Source organism: Stegastes partitus, unplaced genomic scaffold, assembly GCF_000690725.1.
Source record: "Stegastes partitus isolate 25-593 unplaced genomic scaffold, Stegastes_partitus-1.0.2 Scaffold2213, whole genome shotgun sequence".
Lineage (NCBI taxonomy): Eukaryota > Metazoa > Chordata > Actinopteri > Pomacentridae > Stegastes > Stegastes partitus.
Window position 1 is genome coordinate 32,140 of NW_007579944.1, and position 17,992 is coordinate 50,131.

The 17,992-nt window shown below is 40.6% G+C and overlaps 4 protein-coding genes across 4 annotated transcripts in view; 2 read left to right on the forward strand and 2 right to left on the reverse strand.

The window, feature by feature from the left end:
* Positions 1 to 8,361, reverse strand: part of tmem120b (transmembrane protein 120B) — a 27,319-nt gene extending 18,958 nt beyond the window's left edge. Inside the window, exons 1-11 of the mRNA XM_008304408.1 lie at positions 8,276 to 8,361; positions 5,987 to 6,105; positions 5,144 to 5,260; positions 4,950 to 5,009; positions 4,773 to 4,868; positions 4,600 to 4,689; positions 4,413 to 4,478; positions 4,238 to 4,299; positions 1,011 to 1,103; positions 657 to 721; positions 387 to 455 (exon numbers count right to left, since the gene is read on the reverse strand). Coding sequence (XP_008302630.1) covers positions 387 to 455; positions 657 to 721; positions 1,011 to 1,103; positions 4,238 to 4,299; positions 4,413 to 4,478; positions 4,600 to 4,689; positions 4,773 to 4,868; positions 4,950 to 5,009; positions 5,144 to 5,260; positions 5,987 to 6,105; positions 8,276 to 8,338 — 900 coding nt within the window. The 5' untranslated portion in view covers positions 8,339 to 8,361. The remainder of the gene's footprint in view (positions 1 to 386; positions 456 to 656; positions 722 to 1,010; positions 1,104 to 4,237; positions 4,300 to 4,412; positions 4,479 to 4,599; positions 4,690 to 4,772; positions 4,869 to 4,949; positions 5,010 to 5,143; positions 5,261 to 5,986; positions 6,106 to 8,275) is intronic.
* A 319-nt stretch (positions 8,362 to 8,680) lies between these two features.
* morn3 (MORN repeat containing 3) lies at positions 8,681 to 10,816 on the forward strand. Its single transcript, XM_008304410.1, has 6 exons — positions 8,681 to 8,732; positions 9,601 to 9,770; positions 9,894 to 10,051; positions 10,133 to 10,292; positions 10,392 to 10,576; positions 10,709 to 10,816. The coding sequence occupies exons 2-6, from the start codon at positions 9,626 to 9,628 to the stop codon at positions 10,805 to 10,807; spliced, it is 747 nt and encodes a 248-aa protein (XP_008302632.1). The 5' UTR covers positions 8,681 to 8,732; positions 9,601 to 9,625; the 3' UTR covers positions 10,808 to 10,816.
* A 1,235-nt stretch (positions 10,817 to 12,051) lies between these two features.
* orai1b (ORAI calcium release-activated calcium modulator 1b) lies at positions 12,052 to 13,626 on the reverse strand. Its single transcript, XM_008304411.1, has 2 exons — positions 13,317 to 13,626; positions 12,052 to 13,207 (listed from the first exon to the last, which is right to left on the reverse strand). Exons 1-2 carry the CDS (start codon positions 13,428 to 13,430, stop codon positions 12,650 to 12,652), a joined length of 672 nt encoding a protein of 223 aa, XP_008302633.1. The 5' UTR covers positions 13,431 to 13,626; the 3' UTR covers positions 12,052 to 12,649.
* A 453-nt stretch (positions 13,627 to 14,079) lies between these two features.
* kdm2bb (lysine (K)-specific demethylase 2Bb) overlaps positions 14,080 to 17,992 on the forward strand; it is a 27,866-nt gene continuing 23,953 nt past the window's right edge. Inside the window, exons 1-6 of the mRNA XM_008304413.1 lie at positions 14,080 to 14,246; positions 14,805 to 14,949; positions 15,078 to 15,156; positions 15,287 to 15,333; positions 16,403 to 16,581; positions 16,702 to 16,808. Of these exons, the coding sequence (XP_008302635.1) occupies positions 14,202 to 14,246; positions 14,805 to 14,949; positions 15,078 to 15,156; positions 15,287 to 15,333; positions 16,403 to 16,581; positions 16,702 to 16,808 (602 nt within the window). The 5' untranslated portion in view covers positions 14,080 to 14,201. The remainder of the gene's footprint in view (positions 14,247 to 14,804; positions 14,950 to 15,077; positions 15,157 to 15,286; positions 15,334 to 16,402; positions 16,582 to 16,701; positions 16,809 to 17,992) is intronic.

Below are 17,992 nucleotides of genomic sequence, written 5' to 3' on the forward strand. Positions count from 1 at the left end.
AGAAACCCGGTGACGGCGTTACTCATCAGAACCCTTTGTGTGAAACATGAATGCACTTCTTCCTCTCTCATGCAGACGTTTGCGAAGCTGATTTTAGTGGAACTTTAACAGCATGCCGTCTTCCTGTTTTCAAGGACTCAGCACTCACTATTGAACAACTGCTCCATGGTGCCATCAGGGGTCGGGAAATCCACATTTTATTGGCCAACTTCTCTCTCTAAACACGGCCCTGAATGTGGATGTACAAGGACACTGTACCCATACAGACGAGGCACAAATGATTCTCAAAAGAACTCCTTTCAAGCATTTTCCGGTTCAGCTACAGCATTTTTAACCGTTTCCCGCTCGTCTCTGGACATTTAAGGATCTGCCGATGCGATGCGTACCTGCCACTCCTTACAGTCCTCGTGTCCCGCCAGGCGAAACAGGGTCACTGAGTTGTACAGCTGCCAGAACTGTGAAGGAAAAGAAGGGGGAGGCATTATCTTTCAAAACTCTGGTTGCACAAGCAAATGGATCCACATCTTTATCCTATTTTTTATTAACTGAAATAACAAATGTTGATTTAAAATGTGATTTAAAACACCAGAAAACGGTGATAAAGCTGCGATTTAATGTTCAACGTGAGCAGAAAAACTGAATAAAGTTCGACTTACGTGGCCAAAAAAGAGGAAAGGCAACAGAAAAGTGAGTCCTCTCCACATCCACGACTGAAAGCCCTCTGCACAGACACACAGGAGCTGTAACCTTCACCCCACATGACACAGAACACGACACAAAGCCACTGATGTGCTCTCAAGCCCTCGTCTCAACAATCTGACATTCGCGCTGGTTTCTCCGAGGCCTTACTCGAGTTACATCTGTGTCCCAGTGTGCTGATGTTAGCAGCTGTCCTCTCACCTTTACCCTATTTCTTTTTTTTTTTTCTTTCCCCCCAGACACGGCGTTGCAGATGGCTCAAGAGTTCAAACGATCAAAATGACTGCCACCAAAAATAGCGTCCAACTCACCCACTGTGAGGTCCAGCTGATTTCTCTCTCCCAAAGCTCGCAGCCGGTATAAGCAGCCGCTCTGGTAGTAATACTGCAGGAACTGAACAAAGCCTGCGGGACAAAGCGATCGCAAAGATTAGCGGATTTGCGGCACGTCACAGTCGGAGCTGTGAGATCAGCTGGATTCAATTAGTCTCACTTCTGCAGACAGAAAATGTCAAAGAAAAAGTGTTCAATAATATTTAGTTAAAGAAAGTTTAGATTTTATGGGAGGACAGACATCTGCTTAGCACCAGTTAGAATCTATGACACTCCCCCCAGAAGCCTCATTATCTTGGTTTGTACCTGTCATTTTTAAGCATTTTATATATATTATAATATTCTAGATATTTACATACAAGTCGTAAAAATCACAAAAAAGGTCTTTATTTTTATATTAACCCCCCAAAATTTAAAAGAGGCCAAACCTTTAAAAAAACATCCACATCAAAAATTTGTTTTTATTTATTTTACAACATTTGCCCATAAAATTCCACTTTTAAAAAAATTAATATTTATTATTTATTTTGTTTTATTTATTTATTTATTTTTTACAGTATTTAAATTGGCTAAAACATTATTTTATAGATGTTTCCTGCAATTTGTAAGAATATTTAGGAGTATTAGGAATGGATATAAAAACTGTAAAAAAAAAAAAAGAAACAAAAAGTAAATAAATTAACTGATTTCTTCGGTTTTTGTTCAATTTTAGATAATAGAAAGAAAAAAAAAGGTTAAAAAAAGGCCAGATTGAAAAAAAAAAAAAAAAAAGGTTAAAAAAAGGCCAGATTGTACATAAAGTCCACATCAAAAAATTGTATTTTTAGAAACAGTAATTACATTTTTAATTCACATTGTTTTACTGTACTGTAAGCCTAAAATACTAAGTGACCATATTACAGTATAATATATATATTATACTGTAATACAAATATATATATATATATATATATTTTAGTCTAGACTCTTGTTACCAGACTTTTTTTGGTTTTTGGTTTTTTGGTGACCATCTGTCTATTTAAACATTTGACCTTTTACCAAAAAAGCGGCCCGTCACTCAGCGGATGCATCGTGAGTCCACATGTGACGTAGGAAGCGACGGCCGTAACCACTAATGTCTGATAATGACTTCCCTTCTCTGTTCTGGTGAGAAGAACGGCTGCATTATACATACAAAATCATTTCTACAAGGCTACAGATGATGAATCTGCAGTCTGACATCCTTGAACAGCACAAGTAAAAGCCATCCTTTGTAACTTTGGGGTCATTCAGTGTTCAGTTCTTATCAGATGGAGGTTGTTTCACCCTCCTGCATATTTACTTCCTCTTAATCTTAACATGTTTGCGCTTTATTTGATCTACTTCTGTGCTGCCTTCTTTGACACAAAGCGATTGAAGAGGACGTTTCACCGTTACACAACAACCTTTGCATTGCAGCTGCCCTTGACCTGCGCTGGGATCAGTGTGTTATCTCAACATGGTGTCGCAGTACAGCGGCCTCTGACTCGGGAGCATTCGAGGGGAAAATGTTGAGGAGAGCAAGTAACGTTCTGATAAAGGGCACTAGTTAGAGAGAATCCGTCTAAAGCAGAGAACAGACACCATGGTTTAGTGATACTGTCCACTTTTTGTTATTTCTGTCATTAATCGTGTCTCGGTGTCTCACTACTTGGATATTTTAACTTCAAGTTGGCATCAGTTTCCATTTTTTATTGAAAAAACACAATTAAAAAGTGTAATTTTTCTCTTTCCTACTGAAAAGCATCATTCAGATTCAAATTACATCAAAATAAATCAATCAGCTGATGGGAAATTTATGTGCAAGTGTTTTTATGATCTATCAATCGTTTGTCTTGTTATTAAAAAAAGAAAGAAAATGTCAAAAAGTCGATGATTGAAGTCTGCAATTTGCAGATTCACTCTGTGCCACATCACTAAAACCACAAAATAAAATATTTGAATGTTTCCGTGGACTCTTGCAAATTAGTAATTATTTTCTAAATCAGTGGTTCTCAAACTTTTTGAGCCACGACCGACAAGATAACAAAAGTTTGTGTTCATGACCCCCCAATGTGAATTTCTAATATATCATGAATAATAACTTTGTTGTTTGTGCATTAATGGGTTAAAAATGAATGTGTTAATTCCACAGATGAATCTCTTTACATTGACACGTTAAGTTGCTTTTGAATGAATTGAATTTATTTTGAACAAATGAAAGCGGAAAGAAAATATAAAAACAAAACAAAATAATTTTAAAAAGAGCAAAAAAGAATAATGAGTGGGAAGAAGTATACACTTTTAATTTTGACAGCCCGAATCCAAATTTATTTGATAAATGTAGGCTTTATTTTCTTTTCTTTTTACAATGATCTGGCGACCACCTGAAATTGTCTTGGGACCCCCATGGGGGTCCTGAGCCCCAGTTTGAGAACCACTGCTCTAAATAGCATTCTTTAGTAAATCTTACTCAGTAGTAATAATCATTTGTAAGTTGCAGCTCTGTATCCAGGAAGTCATCTGGCTCTTTTGGGTTTTCTATTTGTATTTTCATTTTTCCTCCATAAGAAACTGATCTTGCAAGTTGTTCTGCTGTTATGTCTTGTCTTTTTTTTTGCATTTATTATTAACTTTATTTGTCTTTGCAAGTTGACTTTTATCTTGTTTTCTGGCTTATATTTTTTCTCCCCCACATACTGCTGCCTGTCTTACAACATGCTACACACTTTAACACAGTTATTTCAAAATATGTTCCATAAATCATTTGACTATATTAGTAAATGTAATAAATGTACAAAGACCATGTGAACACTTCTGCTCTATCTTTCTTCCACAGTTTTCTGTCTGCAACTGGTGATAACACAAGTGTTCGTCAATATTTGTTTACCAGACAGACACCACACGGTCTCAAAACTCCAAAGAAAAAAAAAAGAAGTGAAAAGCTGCCTTTGCTACACAATAAAACAGAGAAGGTGTTCTTTGTTGAAACATAAAGTCAAAGGAGAAAGTTGCTGCTGCTGCTTTTTGAAGACGAACCTCCTGCTGGTGTAACCGCTGTGCTAAAAAATATATTTTTTTAACTGACAGAGTGTCTCCTCAGACATTCTAACTACAAACTCCAGTCCTCACGTACGCAGAATCCAAACCTCAGAGAACCTACGCACATACATGAATGTTAGAAGAGTAAACTGATGTGTAGCTCCTACTTTGATAGATGGAGAAAGCGAGGAACTGGCTCCTGAACATCTGGTACATGGGTCCCTCTGGCCTGTGAAAAGAAAAAACTAATTAGTCGATCATGAAGCCTTTTTTTTTATTTTTGGCTTAGCAGTCGCAACAGTAGGTTGAATCAATGTGACACTATGAAATCACAGATCTCACCAGGTCAGCATGACACCTGAGAGGAAGGTGGACACATAATGGTGAGACACCCACCAGCCTTTGATCCTGAAAAACACGAGCAGAACAAGAGAAGACATGAAGACAAGAAACACTGGAGCATTTCCAAAATACAAATTATACATCTAGATTGAATTTAGAAATCATTTGGAACACGTTTCCAACAAACCTGGAGCCATTGCTCATGAGGATGCTTTCCCTTATGGTCAGTGTGCAGTAGTACCACACCAGCAAAAAGTTGAAGATTTCATCAGTGACTCTAAACGAACCGTAAAGAATGAATCACTATTTAATAAATCCCACCAACAATAAAAACCTTCAGGGTTTTCAACGTGATCTCACCGACAGTTGAGAAAGAAGAGGCAGGTTATTGCTCCGAACATCAGGATTATTGTCATATAAAGCTTGAACTTCTCGTACTCGTCCTTGTAGGCAAACCTGCGGATGAACAGAGGAAGGAGATGAGAGAGGGACGAGCTCCGATTATCAGCCGTCCTGAAGGCGAAGCGCTTTACATACTTTGCCTGGTTGCTGAGAAGCGTTACGTTCACGTTGCCCAGGACCAAATTCAAGTAGAGCCTGCAAACAAAACAAGCAAATAAACTTGCAATGCAGATTTTATTCTTCTTTTATCACCTTCAATGATCCGACATGTTTGTCATGTATAACAAGGTCCAGCCTGTTGGATGTTGAGCTTATTAATCCGTACTTACCCATTTTTCTTTGGCAAATATGCTTCCATATCAAAGAAGACATTTTCTTTATCTTTGATTTGTGTTTTGATGTCGGTTATTAGTTCCAACTCCTTCTCTTCACATGCTTGTGCACACCTGTAAATAAAAAGCAGAGCGTCTATGAGTAGAGGAGGAGAGCATCACATACAGGAGAATATCTGTCACTATTTGGGACAGACAATGAAGTCTATCTATCTATCTATCTATCTATCTATCTATCTATCTATCTATCTATCTATCGTATATTTCTTTATATAGAAAAAGGATCTTAGAGTGACAGAAATAAGAAAAATTCAGTCACTGCACATAACTGCTGGTAGACTGTCCTGCATTTAACCAAAATCAGTGAATGCACAAGAAAACACATTTAGACATCCTGTTTAGCTGTAGAACTCGTCATTTCTGCAAGAGATCGTTTCATGCCTTCTCTTCTCTTCCTCTCTTCTGCCTTCTCTCCAGGACCTGCCCACCTCCAGGACTCTGAGGCGTGCAGGTCAGATTGTGGCTGACCCCTCCCACCCTGGACACAAACTCTTCCAATCACTCCCCTCTGGCAGGAGGCTTCGGTCCAACAGGACCAGAACCTCACGCCACAAGAACAGTTTCTTTCCGTCTGCCACCAGCCTCATGAACAATGCCCAGGACCCCGCACTGACCCAATTACAGCACTATTACAGTTATTTTTAGTCACTTTATTTGAATGTATATTTATTGTTTACTGTATTGTTGTTTTGTTGCACCCACCCACCAGAATAAATTCCTCGTATTGTGAGATCTATACCTGGCAATACATCTGATTCATTAACCGCCCGCTGTACTCACTTGGACAAGCTGTGCCTCAGGTCTTTCAGGCATTTTCTTTGTTTACTGATGGCGCTGCTGCATGTCGTCTGAAGATTGGTGAGCTCCTCTAACTTCTGTCTGTATATTTTGTGAGTTTCCTGCAGATCACACGAAGAAACGTTGGGTTAGAAACATCTGGTGGTTTTCTGTAACCGTCTAAAAGTTTCCTGTATCACATGCATATTAAAAGACACTTACAGTAGAGTTTACAACCAATAAATAAATGAGCGTTCACTGAATTTATCCACATTCTCCTCAAAACACTTCTTTGAAAGAGTGAAAACGTATCCTAGTCTCACCCAAACCTTTGCCAAGCTCAAGAAAAAAAATTCTCAATGGACAACAGTGGAACGCTCTTGGCAAACAGAGTCTCTTTTCAGCAGAGATGGAAATGCTCCATGGCGTGAAATCTTGTTTGACCCTTCTGTCTGAACACAAACAGCCCATGACATCACATTATGTGGTGAAATAAATATTGCACTTTACTTGCATGTCTGCTGGTAGAACGGACCGAGCTGTACTTTTTCTATCGTCTCTGGTTTATAAACCTGGACTGTGGAGCTTTGGAATCGATAATCCTGCGGTCTGAGGTTAGAGACTTGTTACCATCCAACCCCAAAAGGATTTGCACACCCATGACAGCCTGTTATTTCGTAGAAACCCACATCTAGAATGTCTGTAAAGATTCTCAGTCATCCAGGTCATGGTGATTCTGGTAGATTAATCGTAGCAACTGGGCTTGTTTGAGTTCCTTGAAGACGTTTCACCTCTCATCCAAGAGGCTTCATCAGTTCTGACTGACTAGTTAGTGGCTTCTTTAGGATATAAGTATCTGGATCTCCCAACTAGTCTGTCAGAACTGATGAAGCCTCTTGGATGAGAGGTGAAACGTCTTCAAGGAACTCAAAAAAGTCCAGTTGCTATAATTAAACTACCAGAATAACCACAACTAGAATCCAGAAAGATCTTGACGGGACCATGTGGTGCAACTCTAGGAACACGGGGGAAAGGTTAGCGGGTTTTTTTTGCATGATAAATTGATTCTAGCAGGAAGACACGACCTGAACAAAGACTGTGTTTGTTTTGTCATCTTAAATGTAGGCCTGCTTAAAATAGGGTTTGATTTAAATGTACACAGAGTGCACCGTGTTGAAAGTACAAACTGCACTATAAATGGTTCGTAGACGCCCCTCTCCCCTGAACTAGACAGAGAAATGTGTGATGGAGGTTATGAAGTCAGTATCTGGTGGATTACTAATGTGTTGTTAATCAAAGCTAGCAGCATCCTGAAAGAGATTCTCAGCTCTCAAAGGGAAACAGAAAGCACTAATCACTGTGTTCCCAAGGTATACCGTGTATCACATGACAGTTTTCTCACCATCAGTAACAACAAAGTCCACATGATCAAGTTTCTGCAAACCCACAAACCCCAAACATGAGCTTTTACACCTGATATGCCACAAAGAATGACAAATCAGGAGCTGCATGCAACCGACCACGAGCAGGAGACGGTTTCAGCTCAGGTGTAAGCTTCATTTGAGAAAATCCCTGGACGGATGACGATAACCTTCATCATCATCCTCATCACCCTTCCCTGTGGAGCAGCTCCAGATTTTCCAATTCTGATGGCACCATCACAGATCCAGCTATCTAAGAGCGGCTGCACGGGCAGAAGAGTCACCTGATCACACTCCATAAGATGCTTTATGTGTCCCAACGTGAATCCCATATGTTGTTTTAAGTTAGCCAACTGTAGCTAACCTGAGCTAGCGTGACAACTTAAAGGATGGATGGTGGTGGTGGTGATGTATTGACCAACTGCTAAATGTTGCAGCCAGGCAAAGAAACACTGACGAAAAGCACCTTTGCGACCTTTGCTTAACTTTGGAAGCAGTTGCTCAACGTTGATCAATCGCACCATATTGCACTGAGGGGGTTAGCTAAGGTACTGTAGCTGCTCATTAGCCGCAAAACACAATGAAGACACGCAACCTGCTGCTGCTAACGTTAGCGGGCTGCTACACACGGATGTTACAGTGGAGTCGAGGATGATAGAAAAAACAAAACCCTGCGAAACATATCCCCACACCCTCAAGTAATGCTACAAACAGTGCAGTTTCTGGCTCAGTGTTGCGTTGAGCAGAGAATGAATGGCGAACGTGAAAGAGCCAGACTAACTATCGTAGCCACTATCTGCTGTCAGTGCCATCCGCGACACGCTACTGCCAGCAAACCTACCGCGGACGCTGCTAAAGAGTTCTCTGTCACCTGTAATTGTTGATATTCCTCGTCAATTTCCTCCCACTCCGTCTGAAACTTCGGTTTGGACATGGTGGTCCGGCAGCTGATGGGTAGAAGAGGAACGCTTCCACACGGCTTCAGCCCGAGTGTCTCCTCTCACAGGCTCGCTCCGTCCACTCAGGCGCTTTTTAACTGTGCTGCACGGCGCATGCGCACACCGTAAACCCGCTGTGAAGACAAACGTCGTTTGAACCGGAGTTGAACCTGCTGCAAGTAAACAAAAACCCACTGCAAATGAGTGCAAGGGCTCAGGTATCAGCGAGGGCTTTAAAATAAATTTACTTCTGATTTTTAAATCGACTCCCGGACAAAATGTATGCGTCACCAATCACAGGTCGCATTGCTGTTGCTAGGATACAACAGATAAACATAAACTTGCTCTCTTGTTGCTGCAGTAATTCATCCGCTTGGACACATTGCTCCGGTAAAAAATGTTTTATTTTGAGTGAGGATTTGATATTTTGTTTTGTTCTACGTTAGCTAACCTGGGAATCTTAATTAGATAGCTTAGTTGGGCTTGTAGCTGACTCAGTAATTCAAACATTTGCATCAAAAATTAGACATGCTCCAATGATATTAGTTAGACATGAGGAAAAGGTGATGTTTTAATTCGAATTTTGATATTTCAAATGCTGTACATACACTTGCTTGCAATATATATATAACGTACTATTTATATGTGCACACATTCCTTTACATTTGACCTCCACTGAACTAAGATCATTGTACAGTTTCTACCCTTTTGTAATTAGTTTGACAACTAGGACTCGGTTATTTCTCATATCTGTTGCATTTTTATGCACCACATTGCTTGCTAAAGTCATTAGACCAGAATCTCTCAGTAGTCCAAACATCTAGTAGGTCTCCAAAACTTTGGAGCTGCATTTCCTCCCCCCTTGATTTTATAATCCTAATTAAATATGTGTTCTTCATGCTTGCTTTGCTAGTTTAGAACCAACAATTCCAAGTTTTATCTGGGTGCAAAGTTCACATGACAGCCTTTGTGATTTATCATATGATGATTACTTTTGTTGTTGTGTTTTTTTTTTTTATGATTTATGGTTTTAATTGATTTACTGTAATTAGTTTCAGTGGTTTTACGAGTTGAGGTTGTAACTGATTTATTAGTTTTTAATTTGCTTTAATGGTTCTATTTCTCTTGTACAGCATTTTGGTCTGCTGTGTTTAAATTTGTAATATAAATAAACCGACCTGACTTGGTAATATTATTGGGAAATAGACTAACTTTTACAGCTTCATAGGTCAATCATATTTATTTTTTATTTTTATAGTGTTTACATCAACCTACCTCCAGCCATGCCATATATTAAAACATCTAAGAAAAGCCCTCCAGTCTCCACATTGTTAGATATTAAGTCTCAGAAATGTGGACTGCGGCACACAGTTTACTCAGTCAGTGGAAATGAGTACACTGGGGAGTGGCAGAACAACAAGAAGCACGGTGAGATACTTGATTTTAGCTTCCACTTAAGTACTGAGATATTTGTGAATGCCTCTTCATGAATCATAACATACATTTGTTGCGTAACAGCTTAAATGTTTGCTTATAATCTTTTTTTTCAAGGCAAAGGGATTCAGATTTGGAAGAATTCTGGTTCCATTTATGACGGAGAGTGGAAATTTGGAAAACGTGATGGACATGGCACCTACAGTGTGCTACTCCCAAAATCAAAGGCGTATGCAAGGAAGTACTGTGGTGGATGGAAAAATGGAAAGAAGCATGTACGTATTTGATATGATGTTTAACATTCACGCTGCAACAGGTGTGTGTAGCATCAGTGATGTGTGCTTCTGTCTTCACAGGGGTATGGTGAGTACTTTTACAACAACTCTTCAGTTTACGAGGGCGAGTGGAGTGACGACCAACGCAGCGGCTGGGGAAGGATGTACTATGAGAACGGAGACGTCTATGAGGGAGAGTGGATGAAGGATAGCAATCACGGACAAGGAGTTTTACGATTTTGTAAGAAAATTTTGGTTTACATTTAAATAAGAATAATCAAAAAAAAGGGGTTATGGCTTGAATGCCCTGACATAGTCTGATTTTCAACTTGTGTTATAGCAAATGGTAACTGGTATGAAGGAACCTGGCAAGACGGCAAGAAGAACGGCAACGGAAAGCTCTACTATTCCGACAAAGGCCAGCTTTATGTAGGCTTTTGGGTGGATGGAGTAGCAAAATGTGGGACCCTAACTGACTTTGGGAGGGATGAAGCACCAACACCTGCGAAGTATCTGATCCCAAAGGTACAACAAAGCCACAGACTTCAACAGCCATGCAGCTAATTAAACTACTTAATTTTTGCACATAACACAATCAAATAAGCATGGACAACAAATATTGTGCATTAAAACAAGTACCTGTCTTCTTTTTTCAAGCTACATCTGGTGGACATGGAGTTGGTTTTAAGGGACGCCAAATCAGCCTTGATAGCCAACGAGAAGCAAGTTTCCACTCCAGCACATGATAAGGAGTAAATAAAAGAAAAGCACATAACGATATTCAGAATGTTTCATCTTGATAATATTTTCCACTCTAATTGTTTGTCCGTTTTAGAGGAGCAAACCAAATCCTGTGTTTCTAGTGATTAAATTTAACACAGCAACTGTTGTGATGATCCAAACTGTGTACATGAAGAAAAACACCTAATTACACCTCTATAACGGAAACCATTAGATTACATCCATTTGATGCCCACCTGGACTCCTACCTCCTCCAATACTGACAATTAACTCAGATAGATCCGTTTCTCTAAATTGTTGAGAACAAAACACCAGCTAAATGTGAATAAACATGACTGACTGAAAAGCTCTCCAGGGCCACTCTAAGAATGAAAGATGAAAGCAACATGCTAATTCAGGAGACAAGTGAAGTGCTCAGTGCTCTTACAAAATAAAGCATCGAGGAACACGAGTTCTAAATATTAATAGGTACTCCACAGAGGTCAAACTGTGGTGATAAAGCAAGTGTAAAGAATCAGATTCAAATGAAACTTAAGTATAAAGCCTTTATACAGCTTAAAGATAGTGAAAAAGGTGTGAAGTAACTCTGAGAGTTGCATTTGCAAATCTTGTCTGTTAATGACTGCATGTATGTTGCTTATGTGACATCCATCCATCCATTATCTATACACCCCTTAATACTCACGAGGGTCGCAAGAGGGCTGGAGCCTATCCCAGCTGACTCAGGGCGAAGGCAGAGGACACCCTGGACAGACAACCAAGCACACTCACATTCACACCTACGGACAATTTAGAACAGGGGTGTCCAATCCTGGTCCTCGAGGGTCACAATCCTGCATGTTTTAGATGCTTCCCTCTTCCAACACACCTGATTCAAATGATCAGCTCATCATTAAGCTCTGCAGAGGCCTGGTAACGATCCTGATCATTTGAATCAGGTATGTTGGAAGAGAGAAACATCTAAAACATGCAGGTTTGTGGCCCTCGAGGACCAGGATTGGACACCCCTGATTTAGAATCACCAATTATCCTCAACATGTTTTTTGGACCTTGGGGGAGGGAACCTGGAGAGAACCCATGCTGCATGCTGCACATGCAAACTCCACACAGAAAGTTCCCTGGTTTTCTCACCGGGACGCGAACTGGCGACCGTCTTGCTGTGAGGCAACAGTGCTAACCACTGCCCCACCTTGCAGCCCTGCACATGTAACATTAGAAATCTATTTTCAAATAATGTATCCCAGTCACTTTCTGCACTCTTAATCTTTGAATGTCACTTGGTAAAAAAATGTTTATTTTTTTTAACGTCACAGCCTCTGCTACAGATGTCAGCAAATATACGCTAATAATACTGTAGTTTAGGCAAGTGATTAGTCAGTCAGCGCAACCAGAATGCATTCAGAATGCAAATGGTGAACAGTACAATAGGTCATGTAAATACGGAGCAAAGAGTTACATACGTGTGGTTCACAAAACACAACTATGTAATATACACAAACGAATGTGAGCCTTCACTGACAAACTGGTAAATAAAAGCAGCAGGCAACAGACAGGACGCCAAGTTACTCTTCGGATCTTTCTGCCATAATGTAGACATAAATCAAGCAACTATTACACTTAAGACTTTATGATTTCCAGCTACATGCATTATGGCAGATTTGTGAGTTCACAGTTGAAACAAATGTGTCTTCTAAAAATAAACTTCCACACAAAAGTAAATGTCACAACAAAGGGTGAGACATATCTTCATTCCCGTAAAAAAAAAAAAAAAACAAGAAGTCAACACTTGGGCCTCTCCCTTGGACAAATACCCACGGAGTCAAAGTTCCACCACAGATGTGCGTCCGCTGTACATGTCTATGGGAAATGTGAGCTCGGCGACTGCAAAATGGAAGATTCTCCTCTGTTGTCGAGTTCATTTTGAAGTCTGGTGAGGTTAGACAGCTCCTCCAGCTCCTGAAACTGTCTGTCAGTCTTGTGGCTCACCAACGAGCGGTAGAAATGCACAGCGAAGACGATGAAGACTAAACCAAAGGGGACCATGATGGAGGTTGAGGTAATAGCAGCAGCCACGCCAGAGGAAACCGTATTATTGCTGGATTTGTTGGGCTTCACGGGCAAAAATTTGACCCAGCAGAGTAGAACCACCTCGGCGAGGAAGAGCAAAGTACCAATAACTGTGGAAAAAGCCCAGGCCAGTTCAATGTGCCGGTGCATCCTCTCGTGCGGGGACTCCTTGACAGAGTTGAGGTTGTGGACGTTGCTCACGGCTTCTATGTTGGGCAGGATGCAGGTGCTGACCATCAGAGCGAACAGGTGGACGGCCACCAGCACGGTGGTGCAGGCACTGAAGGCAATGAGGAGGGCAGGTGGGTAAGGGTAGCTGTTGTCCAGCTGCACTTCAACCATGGCCACCTGAGGAGAAGAAGGGAACAGGAAGAAAACAGGAACTTTAGGCACACATATGTCAGCGTTGTCATGTGACTGATTCATCGACGGCAGGATGTTGAGGGGACCGTGTTACCATGGCAAATCCAGAGAGCAGTGCTGAGGTCCGGCTGGAAGCCTTCAGTTTAGCCCGACTCAGGTACAGCTTCCTCCAGGAGAGTGCTTGCAGTGAATGCTCGCTCAGACTCATGTTGCGCTAATTATCACTCACACACACACACAAAAAAAAGACGCCAAACAAGTGGAGGAGCCGCGCAGACGTGGTTGTTACTGTAGCGGGGAAAGACAGAAGACAGCGTCCAACGGCGTACACTTACAAAGCATTTAATCTCGCCAGCTGACGGAACTGCGGAAGCTATTTTTTCACCAGCTGCCTTCAGCGTGCTGCACCTTACATTACCCAGAAGCCCGCGCGGTTTGAGGGCAACATCCGTTAGTAAACTAAGCTCCGTGAAGCGGGTACAGCTCACCCGCGTAGTTCACACTGATGTGACTAAGTAGGTAGAAATGCTAAAAGAGCAGTTTCAAAAAATTAAACTACTCCACGTAATGCTCTTCCAACAAATTAAAAGTATTGTTTTCTAAATTTTAAAATGAATTAAAGTGTGTTTAAAAGCTGTTTTTTTCAAATTGTGGAAAAGCTAAAATTAAATATGTGCAAAAAGTGGTTATCATTTTTTATTTTATTTTATTTTTTTTAGTAGTTTCTCCCACTAACAAACAGCGACTCCTCCGCTGTGATTAATGTTAGGGGTGTGTAATGAAAGCGGAGCGCTGACATGCCGTGACGTTGTCCAACAATGTTTTGGTTCCTGGCGGTGACGTAATACACAAAAACATGGTTCCCTTGTTTTGAACCTGTAAAGCGTGCTAAGTGCTTCTTCTTGAACTCCGCAGCGCCTCCGCCGAGATGCTCCTCCGACCCTGAGCCACCGGGGGGAAAAAACGTTCACGGGAGACGATGGCTCAGGCCGCGGAGACGTGCGCCGAGTCCGGACGCAGGCTGGTGTGTAGCTTACCATCCGCCGTGGTAACGTTAGCTTGCGAGGGCGACACTGGCAGCGAGCTAATTAGTTAGCTAAGCTAACGTTTGTAAACGTTGGGGAAGGAATTTGTCAAGTCAGTGAAGCTGCTCAAGTTTGAGGCGACGAGGGAGAACGGTAGATATTTTTAGTTTTTTGTGACTACTTTTAGCAGTTCAGGGAAGCGTGAAAAGCAAGACAAATTAATATCAAGATGAGAGAAAATCGGACAAGCAGTTTTTGCAATTATAGAGTGTCACACAACATAACTACCTTTTTCCCAGTGGAAGCGCAGTTTAACGGTTATTTGTATCCAACGCCAGATTTAAAGGAGAAAAAACAATAAATGCTGCCACTGTAGTAAGTGTTACTATCAAAAAAAACGTGCCCCAGTGTGAAAGTTAGGCATGAAATTATTCCTCCGACTGTGGGTGTGTGCGTGGGGAGAGAAAGGGGGCCTTTGTGACAGGGGAAAGAAGAAGAGTTTGCTTTCCACGCGTGTTGCAGTTTTGTCATGTAAATCGTATGGTTTTCAATGGCAGCGCTCCATCTGCCGGAGGATGTACGACGAAAACGAGGATTTGTCAGATGTGGAGGAAATTACAAACATCAGAGGTTTCAGCGTGGAGGAGAAGCTCGTCAGTGACAGCTACGGAGCAGACTTTGTCCACTCGATGGAGGGAAAAGGTGAAGGAGCACAAGTCACATGCATGCTCGGGTGTTTATCTGTTGCAGTTACTCTATTGTTTTTGCAAGGAAATAAATGCACTTTTTTTTTATTGTTGTAAATGTGCTCCCCTGTGAATGCTTTGCAGACTTCACCTATGAATACGTGCAAAGGGAGGCTCTCAGGATCCCACTCATTTTTAAAGAGACAGATGAATTAGGGATCAGGTGAGGAGTCATTCCTGTGTGCAATCACTGATGATAATCTGCTCATGCTGGTGATTGAATCCACTGTTTTGCAACTGTTTTTGTAATATATTAATCGAATGACATGCACATCTCTCTGACGTTTACACAGAATGCCGGATCCAGAGTTTACAGTCAGCGAAATTAAAGGATTAGTTGGTAAGTGCACTCTAACGCAGTTGTAATTACGGAAACTGATTTGTTCAACTTGTCCTAAACATATCTGTAGAATCCTAGATTAAAGAATAAGAGCCGGGCTGACGACTTTTGGGAAATAATTTATGGTCATGCCAGACAAAAAAATAAAAATAATCTCTGCATTAGTGACAGTGTGAAAGGACGAGGTGCCACCACAAGTGTCCTTAAAGTGTCATAAAGTCGATCCACAGAAATACTGTAAAGATTTCTAAACTGCCTGAACTATGACTGAACAGGAAGTGTGGTTTGGATAATAAATTAATAAAGTATCATCACATCAGTCCTGGAAGAGAGTTTCTAATTTGAAAAAAGCAGTTTTCTTTGTAAATTATTATCTAGTAGATAAACAACTGAACATGAAAACTACTTTTATTGTCAAGAAATGGACATTAAAATATTTATAGAGTCAGAAAGTTTTAGTTTCTGTAAATTATATATCTTATAATCACAATGGCGTTATTGTTTTCTCTGTTTTTCATTTTTAGTATTGCACACACATGCCCATTGCTCTATCTATTGTTTGCTTGTCTCTCTTTTGTCTGACTCTGTGGACTGTCTTCGCTCTGTAGATGTGCACATGTCCACTTTCTCACAGTGTTCAGAGCGTTTTCTCTGTTGTCAGTTTAAAACAATATACGGTTTCATCTGTTATCTTTTATTACTGTTATGTTAAAAGCCAGATCAGATAATCTGCCTTTTACGATTGTTTTCTAATCTACCCAAACACAATTGTGTCAAGTGAAGCATGAAAAGCATGAAAGGCATGAACATGTTCAGAGTGTAGTTGCGCCATCTAGTGGGGAATATTGTGAATAACATGTGTATAAATAAATGTACATTTAAGTGCATGGGAGTAACTTGTGCAGTTTCTCATGATAAAATCTGCCACTCAGCATGTCAACAAATCCAAATTTGCTGCATATAAATTTGACAAATTTTATACCAATTTACAAACCACTTGAGTTGTAAATCAATGACAGTAGAAGCGCTTGTAAATGTTTATCTCCTGTATCCTGGTTATGTCCTGCAGGCAGTCGCCGGTCTGTGGATGTTATGGACGTGAGCACTCAGAAAGGCACCGAAATGAGCATGGCGCAGTTTGTCCGTTATTACGAGACGCCAGAGGAAGAGCGAGACAAACTCTTTAATGTCATCAGCTTAGAGTTCAGCCACACTAAGCTGGAGAACCTCATCAAGCGGCCCACAGTGGTAACATTACGTCTGCTTTATGATATTATGAAAGGCTTAATAGAGGTCACAAATTTAGTGTCATGTTCAGAGAGGGGATGACTCACAACGCCGGGACTGATTTTTTAATTGCCTTTGCAGGTGGATCAAGTGGACTGGGTGGACAACATGTGGCCTCCTGATCTGAAGCACAGTCAAGTAGAAGCCACCAACGTGATTTCAGAGATGAAGTACCCGAAAGTGCAAAGGTATGACTTTGCTTTTGTTGTGTGTTTTTATGAAGTTCTCTCTGGTGCTGTATATTAGTCTGTAAAAAAATAAAAAAATGTAGAGAAAGAATATAGAAACTGGATAAAATGTCAGCCTCCTTGTCTGTAAATAATACTTGTGCTCCCATCTGAATGTCTCATCTATCGCTCCATCACAGTAGAGCGCTGCATACTGTCACCTCCTGTACGTGCTCCTGATTGTTGCTAGGCAGCAGAGTTTTTTTTTCCACAGAGGAGGATGGTTTATAACAGCTGTGGTCTGACTGCACAGGCACCTCTAAGCCAATCAGCTGAAGAAGAATCCAAATGAATCAAAACCAATGGTGCCTTTTTTTTTCCTTTTTCCTTTCTTTCCTTTTTTTCTGTTGTCCATATTTTCTGACATTTCACAGAGACTCTAATAACCTCCCATATTCCTCACAGAAGGTTTGGTGGTTACTGATAGTCAGGGCTGAGTTGCACAGAAAGAAACAGCTAAATATCAGCTTCACTGAAATCTGCTAACAACTCATTTCTGCCATCGTTTCAGGCAAACCAACTGTTTCAATTTCACTGTGAGCTGGTTGGTGCAGACACAATGCAGAGCCCTGTCTGTTTTTATTAATAAATATTACACTGCTTCCATGAATTCACTGCAGGAGGAGCACACAGATCTCTCCAGGTTTACTGTAGAAAACACAAAAAATTACTACCAGCCACAGTGCTTCCTTACATAATCCAGTGCCGTATTTCAGACTCTGTTTGCATTTAATTATTTTATGTATTTGTAGAGATGGAAAAAAAAAGTATTAATAATGTATTTTACAGCTTTGTTTATATCCAGAGTAAACCTTCGCCTCTTTGACATGTTCTAAATATTTACATTATATTAATTTTGCAATAAGTTGAGCCTTAAGTCATCTGCCACAATAGAAATGATTATAGAGCTGAAATGATTTGTTTATGAAGCAATTGTTTGACTCGTATACATTCATTTGATAAGCTGCCTAAATCGTTTTCTAAAGCAAAAATGCCACAAAGGCAAAATGAAAACATCACTTTGGGTTCTAGGGAGCGGTGGTGGGCTTTTTTCATGATTCTCTTACTGCAGATGAATAGATGCACAGAACAAACTGGTGTTTCTGTGGTTTGTTATTTTCTCTCATGTAAGCAAACCTACTGAT